We start from the raw sequence: 10,034 nt of genomic DNA on the forward strand, positions 1-10,034 counted from the left end.
GAGGACCAGTTACAAGATCATTACTGTGATCCACGTGAGAGGCAACAGTGGCTTGGGCCAGTGTCACAACACTGACGAATAAAACTTCCTTACACCTGTCCTCCACTGTTGCCAGTTTCTTGGAGTTCCTTCTAGGAGTGTTCCATGTACAAACATAACAAATGCATTTTTATACGTTTATTCACTTTTTATTTTTATTTTTAAAATATTTTATGTATTGATTTTTAGAGGGAAAGAAAGGGAGAAAGAGAGGGAGAGAAACATCCATGCGAGAGAAAAACATCAATCGGTTGCCTCTGGACGCAGCCCAACTGGGGCCGAAACCGTGACCTAGGCATGCGCCCTGACCGGGATCAAACCAATGACCTTTTGTTTTGTGGGACGACATCTAACCAACTGGACCACCAGTCAACAAATGCATTTTTTTTAAGTGGCCTCACATTTATTAATGAACCAACCTACTACTGAAGGAAAAATGTCAAGAAAAAAAATCCAATTTCCAATAAAATGCCAAACTGTCCCCACAGCGGTGGTCTTTTCTGTGACTTCAAGAGGCAGACAACACGATAGAGCGTAAATATGAGACATCTCTGATGTGCCCTTCCTTATAGACCCAGTTTGGTTCTTCTCCAATGTCTCCTCTTGGAGTTATACCTGATTTTATTACCAGTTTTCATCTGAATCCACTGGGGAATGGGCTGATTCTGCTTTTGTTTCTTGGCCAGGAACCTCTTGATCCTGAAAGTCTTGTGAGAAGACATGGCAAAGAAGAACAAACCTCACGGACCACAATGGCGGAGAGAGAGAGAGGGAGGAAGCCAACAAATGCATTTTTAAAAATATTTTTTATTTATTGATTTTGAGAGAGAGAGAAACATTGATTTGTTGTTCCATTTACTTATGCATTCATTGGTTGCTTCTTGTATTGTGCCCTGACCAGAGATCGGACCTGCAACCTTGATGAGTTGGGACGATGCTCTAATGAACTAAGCTACCCACCCAGGGCAGCAAATGATTTATAATTATTTTAAAATAGAATTTAGAAAGGTTAGCAGGTATGTATCCTGCTTATAGAGTCAGAGAGGGTGTGTTGTGTTTATACAGATATGATTGATCATCTTTCCTAGATAAAATTATCCCTGGGGTAGATAGGGGCAATTTACTACTTCAGCCCTGATCCTATGCTGATTAAACAGCCCCAAAGTATATTACTTTTATACTTTGGGACTGTCTCAAGGAAGTGACTGATGTTACTTCTTTTACTGGGGATGGGTGCCCTTAGAAATAAGGAGATTGGCACCTTGGCTTAGAAGGCAGCTGGGCAAAGGATAAAGAAGACAAATTTTAGAATTAGGTCCAATCTGGGTTTTGCAACTTGGGTGTATTTAAAGAGACAGAAATGGGCCCTGTCTGGTGTGGTTCCGTGGATTGAGCGCCAGCCTGAGAACCAAAAGATCAACAGTTTGATTTCTACAGCGCACATGTCCGGGTTGTGGGCCAGGTCCCCAGTTAGGGGTATTAGAGAGGCAACTGATCGATGTTTCTCTCCCTCTCTTTCTCCCTCCCTCCCCTCCCTCCAAAAAAATAAATAAAATCTTTAAAGATACAAAAATGGGGCCCTTTCCCCAGCTGCTACTAAGGTGCTCAGTAGCTGCGTTGGGATGAGGCCCTCACTTCATCCAGGGATTAGCCCCTCTCCAGGCAGCTCTGGCCCAGCTCTCACCCACACCATGTGCTCCCTGTCTCAGGAGCTGGCCTACACCTACTCAGCCCTTACCCTGCATGACAACGAAGTGCCGGTGATGGAGGGCATCAATGTCCTCATTTAAAGCAGCTGGTGTAAATGTTGAACCTTTCTGGCCAGGCTTCTTTGCAAAGGCTCTGGCTAATGTCAGCATTGGGACCCTCATCTGCAATAGAGGGGCTGGAGAACCTGCCCCAAGCAGCTAGTGCTGCAAGAACAGAAGGCCCTGCTCCCTCCACCACTGCTGCCCCAGCTGAGGAGAAGAAAAGTGGAAGCAAAGAATATAGAATCTGAGGAGTCTGATGATGACATGCGCTTTGGTCTTTTTCACTAAACATCTTTGTAGCACACACAATAAAAAGCTGAACTCTGAAAAAAAATTTTTTTTAAAGACATAGAAATAGGGAAGCAGGAGTGACCATAAAACCATGACCTTTGTACAGAAGGCAGAAAACACTGGGACTGTGCTAGAGTTGGGAAGTAAAGGCACTGAGGCTGCCCTGGCTGGTGTGGCTCAGTTAGTTGGACATCATCCTGCAAATGGTCCTGGGTTAGATTTCCAGTCAGGGCTCATGCCTGGTTTGCAGGTTTGGTCCCCAGTCAGGGAACATGCAAGAGGCAACTGGTTGATGTTTTTCTCACATTAATGTTTCTTTCCCTTTCTTTCTTCCTCTCTCTCTCTCTAGAATCAGTAAAAGAAAAAAAAGAAGAAATTAAGGGCACGGGGGCAGGTGGCACCAAGCCTGCATGTCATGCCAATGGAACAGCAGGGCTGGGAAGGAAAGTCCTTGGAGGACCTTGGCAGCAAAAATCTAAGCTCTAGTGTTCAGTGGACATTCTGGATAAATGACATAGGGGTCCTCAACTTTTTTTCTCTCACTTTTTTTTTGAAAAACATTTATTTCTGTAAACTGGTTTTTTTTTTAGATTTTATTTCTTTATTTTTAGAGAGAAGGGAAGGAGAAAGAGGGAGAGAAACATCAATGTGTGATTGTCTCTCATGTGCCCCCTATTGGGGACTTGGCCTGCAGCCCAGGGATGTGCCCTGACTGGGAATCGAACTGTCGACCCTTTGGTCTGCAGGCCCATGCTCGATCCACTGAGTTTATACCAACCGGGGCTCTCTGTAAACTGTTTGAGTTCAGATGTTCTTCACAATCCCAATATGGTACCAATTTCTTCCCCCAAATGAAATGAGCAAGGAAAATGAAAAAGAGAACAATATAAAATATGCTCATGAAGAACCAAGCCAATCTTATCTTTCTTTGAAAAAAAAAAATCCTTCGAATGTGTGGTGCAGATGTAGGATTAAAACCACAGGTGTTTTGGTCTCCCCAAGGCCAGGCGGCGCTGCACACACAGCTAAGATGGCAGAGAGGCCCTCTGGCCCTCGCTGTCCCTGCTGTTGGCAGACGACCTTCTCGAAAGTAAGGAATTCGTTCCCAGTTCTACCTACATTCCTGTTCCACACCTGGGCCCCTTTCCCTAATAATGTGCTCTAAAGTTAACCCTGAAAGACTCCTGTCAAATCTGCACTCAGACCTTTGCCTCCACTCCATGCCATAGTGGGACTTCAATCAAAAAAGTGGGGAAGCGAGTGCCAGGCAAATTTTATCTGTACTTACGTTTGAGTCAGGCCTACACTTCCTACCACCGAGCACCATCTCTGTAGCTTAGGCAACTTTGAATGAGGTGGGTGAGGGACCCTGGAGCACATTCTAGGAGGTCTGGGCCTGACACCTGCGGTGAACACGTGTGCTTAAGGAGGCCAATGTTGGGGGCGTTGCTCCAGGCACAGCTGTCCCCTCAGCTCTAGGTGGGCGGGCCTGCCGAGGAAAACTAAGACCGCAGTACTGGCTTGGGCTTCAGAGCAACATGAGGTCGTGGCAGAGGAGGCCAGGCAGGCTAGGAGAAATGCCAGGAAAAGGGATCACCACTGGGGGAGCCAAGATCTGACCTCGGCATCATGATGAATTTTCTTCAGAACAAGAAAGAGGGAGACAAAAGAACAAGAAGATGAAAGATGTTACTTGAACTTTGCGAGATGGGACATAACAGGGCTCATGAGGGATGCCGGGAAGGTGAGCTGGGTTGTGGCAGGGTGTTGCTTCTCCTTGCGTCTCCTCTTCCTGGTGGGCTAGAGCAGGCAAATGACTTTGGCAAGATGCAGGGAGGGCCGGAGTGACTCGGTCTGGGCACCATAATTGGCCCCCCCCCCACCCCGCCCCGGCCTTCTTGAGCTCGCTCTTGATGAAATCTTCCTCCAGTTCCTTCTGATCACTGACCACAAACTCTTTAGCGAAAATCTGCATGACCTTCTTCACCAGGGTCTTGTCTGAGCCGGTTTTGGCTCACTGCAGCCCGCTGACTTTTTCGTGGATCCATGAGATGAGGGTGAACTTGGACCTCTTGCTCATGGTGACCCCAGTGGTGAAGCGCACAAAGCGAACAACGGATGTCATCTGTGTACTGTTGAATGAAGTCCTGATTTTCCGCTCCCTGCTCGCCGGGGATGATGGTGGAGCCGTCATATCTAAGTCACCCAGAAGATGGCCAAGTTGTCGCGCACCAGACTGTACGCCTCCCGGCAAGCGTCTTTGTCCATCTTGGTGGCTATCGTTCAGGGCTGCAGCGCGGACACTCTGCCCAAAGAAACTGAGCGTGCCCCCGGGCCAGCCGAATCGGAGCGCTGCAGGGTCACGCGAAAAGCTGACAGGAGAGCACGGCGGGGGAAGGCGACGGCTAGAGCGCCGCATGGTAGCAAGCTCCAAGCTTCCAGCGCCTCGGTGGCTGCAAGTGCAACAGAGCGCGCTCCTGGCCCCAGGGGCCCTCAACTTTTCTATGCTCAGCTTTTGATACCAGCACTTTGTGCACACTATATATTTGCACCCTCAACCTCTTTTTGAAAAGTCCATTGATTTTTGACAGAAGTGCAAAGGTAATTCGATAGGGGGAAAAACATGTCTTTTCAACACGTGGTTTTTGGCTACATGTGGCTACATGATGATGATGCTTCTTAACAGTCAGCAGTTTGGTTTCTGCAGCGTCATCTTTGCTTTTGGAGCTGCTCTGCAATTATAAAATTTAAGTCGTGTATGTGTGGAGTTGGGTGGGGTTTCCCGTATTTTTCAAACTGTGTTCCTGGGAACTCTGTTTCAGAGCACCCCACAGATGCGTATACATACTGCTTCAGCAAAAACAAAACTTTAACCAGTTACATACTGAGCTTCAGAGAAATGCTCACTTGAATATAAGATTCTGCCACCGAAGAAATGGAAACCAAAGATAATGATTCTCAAAAGAAAAGAAAAATGGAAAACCACAGTTTCCCCTGCACTTGGCAATTTTATAAGAATTAGTGGATAACAGAAAATGAAAGTTCTGATCTGGCGATAGAAAACAAACAGGTATAGCGAAAGAGCAGTGAGTCCTCAGCTTCAGTGGAAATTATGCCAGTCAGTTCTTGCAGTGTAAAAGGCAGGCTCAGCATCAAAGGGAATGTCTGAAATGCCAGGAATGTGTCATCAAAGATTGGATCTACAAAAGAGATGTATGAAGAATTGAGATAGCAGGAGATGAAATAATGACTCTAAGTGCCTAGCAGAGAGTACTAACGGGTAACTTATTGTGCACTTAGTGTGTGCCAGCTGCTATACTAAGTGCTTTGTACATATTGTTAGACAGGACAAGGGTCTCAAAAGCTGGATAGTTCTTCCTAAATGCTATTATTTTAAAAAATATTTATTTTAGAGCGAGGGGAAGGGAGGGAGAGAGGAACAGAAACATCTATGTGAAAGGGAAACATCAATTGGTTGCTTCTCATACATGACCAAACCCACAACCCAGGCATGTGTCCCAATCAGGGATCAAACCTGTGAACTTTCATTTTGTAGATGACACCCAGCCAACAGAACCACACAGGCCAGGGCACTAAATGCTGTTCTTGCTAAATGTTAATATGTAGTCTAGTATGCAGCTGTAAACAGGATGAGTTTGACAGGACCCGAACCTGATAAGTGCAGTAAACTGCAAAGAAGAAATCAACATGTATTGGTTGGCCAAAAAATCCACTTAGTTTTTTTTGTAAAATAAAAGACACATTTTCATTTTCACCAATAACTTTATTGATTTGGATATTTTGAGTATGTTGGCTATCTCTTGCTATTGGCTTCTAGTGGGTAGAGGACAAGGCTGCTGCTAAACATCTTCCAATGTGTAAGTCAGCCCCATGGCAAAGGGTTATTTGGCAAAATCTCAATAGTGCCAAGAAACTTTGCAAACCACTTTTGACATGTTTGATCAGTTATAGCACCTTATCTTTACACCACACAAATCTTTTTTTGTGTTTTAGTCCCATTTTTACCTTTCTTGAAATATAAAGCATAATATGCAGAAATGTTGCATATTTTCTTCCATCTTCAATATTAAAATGGCTGCACAAAACTTCACCAATTTTGACATTTGTTTCTAAATACACATTGATATGACAGCTGTCACAATACAGTCTAACAAAATTGTTTCAAATGAAGTTAAAGACAACTAAGCATTACTTGGGAAAAACTAAATGAACTTTTTGGCCAACCCAATAATGAACCAAATGTGTATAAGCAATGGCTAAGCCTCCCTTTGGATGGGAATCCCATCTCCTTTACTTGTTGTTGTTGTTGTTTTTTATGTATTAATTTTAGAGAAAGAAAAGAAGAGAGGAAGAAAGAGATAGACATCAATATGTTGCTCCACTGATTTATGCATTCACTGGTTGATTCTTCTGTGTGCCCTGATCCAGATACAGGGAGGATGCTCCAAACAATTGAGCTACCCAGCCAAGGCTCTTTTACTTGTTGTAGGTAAATAAAACCATCTAACCATAACCACATCTAACGGAACACCCTAAGTGGCGAACCCCTTGAGTTTGGTAACAAATCTGGTAACTCAGATGGGACTCTTCTAAAAAGACTACCTCTCTCCCCCTGGCAGGGTAGCTCAGTCGGTTAGAGAAGCACCCCAATACACCAAGGTTGTGGGTTTGATCCCCAGAGAGGGCACATACAAGAATCAACCAATGAAGGCATTAATACATGGAACAACAAATTGAGGTCTCTCTCTCTCTCCCTCCCTTCCTCTATCTAAAAATCAACAAATTAAAAAAATAAAATAAGCCCTGGCTGGCGTAGCTCAGTGGATTGAGCACAAGCTGCGAACCAAAGTGTCGCAGGTTCGATTCCCAGCCAGGGTACATGCCTGGGTTGCAGGCCATAACCCCCAGCAACCGCACATTGATGTCTCTCTCTCTCTCTTTCTCCCTCCCTTCCCTCTCTAAAAAATAAATAAATAAATAAAATCTTTAAAAAAAAAATAAAATGACTCCTTCTAATTGTGGTATGGACACTTGACAAAGCAGTTGGCAGCAGCAGTTCATCCTGAGCTTTCTTGGCCGGAGGAGCTGTTCCATGGGTGACTCCAGCTTGGTGCTGGCCCCCTGAACAGCTGTCTGGCCTACGTCGACAGTGGGGTAGCCACCTGAATCTATTTTGTTCAGTGCTTTGGAAGGATGCGGTAGGCTTGCCCCTGTAGTTGCTTTAATTAGTGTTTCTATTCTCATTCTGGGTATGGGGTTATTGGAAGGACAGGTTCATTTCTGGTGCGAGCTTGGTTTCAGGTTGGTCAGGCAGGAACTGGTTCGGGGACTCCGGGTTCAGGGCCTGACCTGGATCTAACTCTGAAGGGTTGAGGAACGCCCACGGAGTAATCCAAGCCATCCTCCAGTGCTGATCTCTGGTGTGGTTACCTGGTTGTCGGAGAACGCTGGGTCACTGACTGGGTTTTCCGTGGGCTATTATGAAATCATGGTACCCACCACCATTTAGTTTCTGTCCTACAGAAGTTGGAGTTTGTTCTTTGTGTTTATGTTTGCCCCATTTGTCTTATACCTAGTCTTACCTACCTAGTCTGTAGGTTTACAGTTGTAATACTAATAAATGATACAATAATTAGTAAATAATAATAGTAGAATAAACTGTTTTTGCATACTCATAACTGCAAACCTTCATTTGCCCACTCTTCTATGTAAACGTATTGGCTATAGGAAAACATAAATTAAGAAACACAACAAATGCACCCTGGCTGATCTAGCTCAGTGAACTGAGTGCGGGCCTGGGAACCAAAGGGTTGCGAGTCAGTCCTCATGCCTGGCTTGCAGGCCTGGTGCCCAGTAGAGGGCACGTAAGAGGTAACCACACATTGATGTTTCTCTCCCTCTCTTTCTCCTTCCCTTCCTCTCTTTCTAAAAATAAATAAAAATCTAAAAAAAATTTTTTTTAAAGAAATACGACAAATGGGTCCTTGGAAGGAAACTGCCTGTCCAGGGCAGCCTTGCTCCAGGCTGGGAGTCTGTTGTGGATTTGAGAGGCATTGTTTTCTAAGTGCAGCTTCTATGCTTCCTCAGGTTTCAGCATTTCCTTCCCATGAGATCATTTAAAATCACATTTGTTACTTTACACAGGAGCTTCTCCCCCGCAGCCTCCACCCTGCTTCCATCTAATGAGGGTACCTTCTGGAGCACCCAGAGCAAGGGTGGAACTCCACAGGACATAAGAATGGCACCCACGCCTTGCGGTTCCCAGAACAGCAGCAAGGTTCCCGTCAGACAGCCCACACCACCTTCACTGAGGAGAGCAAGCAAGTGAGCTCCTGGTTTCTGGTGAAGGAGCTCTGGGATAGGAGAGGATTTCTTACCTAGAAGACAAGTGAGACTGAGCAGGAAAAGTTCGGCTGTGGGACTCAGGGGCCAGTCTACGGTTAATGGTGTAAAGATATATGCTTGAGGTATATGGAAAGAGTTACCAGTTTTCTCTATGAGCCAAAAATGAAGCACATTTTGTACACTGTTTGAATACATGACCTTCCCAAAACACCCAGAGTTCTTAGAAAAATAGTTTTCATATAGAAGACTCCCACTGCTTCCCTTCCTCTGAAGGATAAAAGGAAAATATTATCAGTTTCTAGCAGGTGTGATTTCAAAAATTTTACTAAAGGCATGGTAATGAGTCAAAGAAAAATGGACAACAATCCATGGTCTTTGGGTAGGTAGTGATAACTCCAGAGATACATTTTGCCTCAAGCTTGAGCCAGCAAGTACCGCTGCTGGAGAAGTACGGGTGAGCCTGAAAGCGGTGTTTCCACTCAGTCACACATGGGAATAAGTTGGGGGCTTCTTAGAAACACAGATTCCTGGACCCCACACTAGGACATCTAGGAATCTGTGTTTTGTTTTGTTTTTTTCAATGCTATCCAGGAAATTTTGATGGGCAACAGGTTGAAGAACTCTTGTTTTAAGAAAAAAAGATGAAGACTTCCGGCCAAGATGGAGGCATAGGTAGACACACTGTGCCTCCTTGCACAACCAAGATAGAGACAACAACAATTTAGAAATAGAATAACAACCAGAACTGATGGAAAATTGATCTGAATGGAAGTCGGACACCCAAGAAGTTAAAATAGACACGTTCATCCAGACCGGTAAGAGGGGCAGAGTAGGACAGCTGGGCGCGGGTTGCAGCGAGGAAAGCAGAGAGCATTGGGACCAAGCACGTAAGGCATCTGGGGTGTGCAAGCAGCAGCTGGCAGACCCCTGCCAAGGGGTGGCAACCGGCAGACCCAGCGGGGTGGTGACTGTGAAGCAAGGCACTGAGTGCAACCCAGGATCCCAGCGCTGGGAAACAGAGCCCTGGGGCACTGATTGAAAACACCTGTGGGGGTTGAGTCACAGGGAGAGACTCCCAGCCTCACAGGAGAGGTCATTGGAAAGTCCCACGGGGTGCACAAGCCTACCCACACAGGAATTGGCACCAGAGGGGCCCAGTTTGCTTGGGGGAAGCGGTGGAAGGGGCTGAGGTCTGACAGAGAGCGAAACAAGCACCATTGTTCCCTCTCAGACCCTGCCCCCACATACAACGTCACAACCCAGCGACTGGGGTGCCCCGCCCTGGTGAACACCTAAGGCTCTGCCCCTCATACGTAACAGGTGCCACCAGACCAAAGGGGGAGAAAAAAAGATGGCTCAAACAGAATTGAAAGCCCCACAGTCAATACTTTTAAGCAACTGAGAGAAAGCCAACCTATCAGATGCACAGTTCAAGGCACTGGTGATCAGAATGCTCACAGAGTTGGTTGATTTTGGTTGCAAATTAGATGAAAAAATGAAGGCTACAATAAGTGAAATGAAAAATGCACAGGGAACCAATAGTGATGGAATGAAAGCTGGGTCTCACACCAATGGAGTGGACCAGAA

At 45.5% G+C, this 10,034-nt stretch overlaps 1 protein-coding gene and 2 pseudogenes across 1 annotated transcript; 1 reads left to right on the plus strand and 2 right to left on the minus strand.

Moving 5' to 3' along the window:
* Positions 1-489: 489 nt before the first annotated feature.
* Positions 490-795, minus strand: LOC123812936 (60S ribosomal protein L39-like). The gene has a single exon (XM_045829870.1). The coding sequence runs from the start codon at positions 759-761 to the stop codon at positions 606-608; it is 156 nt and encodes a 51-aa protein (XP_045685826.1). The 5' UTR covers positions 762-795; the 3' UTR covers positions 490-605.
* Positions 796-1,730: 935 nt separating this feature from the next.
* On the plus strand, positions 1,731-2,078 carry LOC123812578 (annotated as a pseudogene).
* Positions 2,079-3,881: 1,803 nt separating this feature from the next.
* LOC123812579 lies at positions 3,882-4,500 on the minus strand (annotated as a pseudogene).
* Positions 4,501-10,034: the final 5,534 nt, after the last annotated feature.

This window comes from Phyllostomus hastatus, unplaced genomic scaffold (assembly GCF_019186645.2).
Source record: "Phyllostomus hastatus isolate PE091 unplaced genomic scaffold, TTU_PhHast_1.1 phas_scaffold_93, whole genome shotgun sequence".
NCBI lineage: Eukaryota > Metazoa > Chordata > Mammalia > Chiroptera > Phyllostomidae > Phyllostomus > Phyllostomus hastatus.

Coding starts and splice junctions, on each gene's coding strand:
- LOC123812936 (XM_045829870.1), bottom strand. CDS start 761: ATGTCTTCTCACAAGACTTTCAGGATCAAGAGGTTCCTGGCCAAGAAA.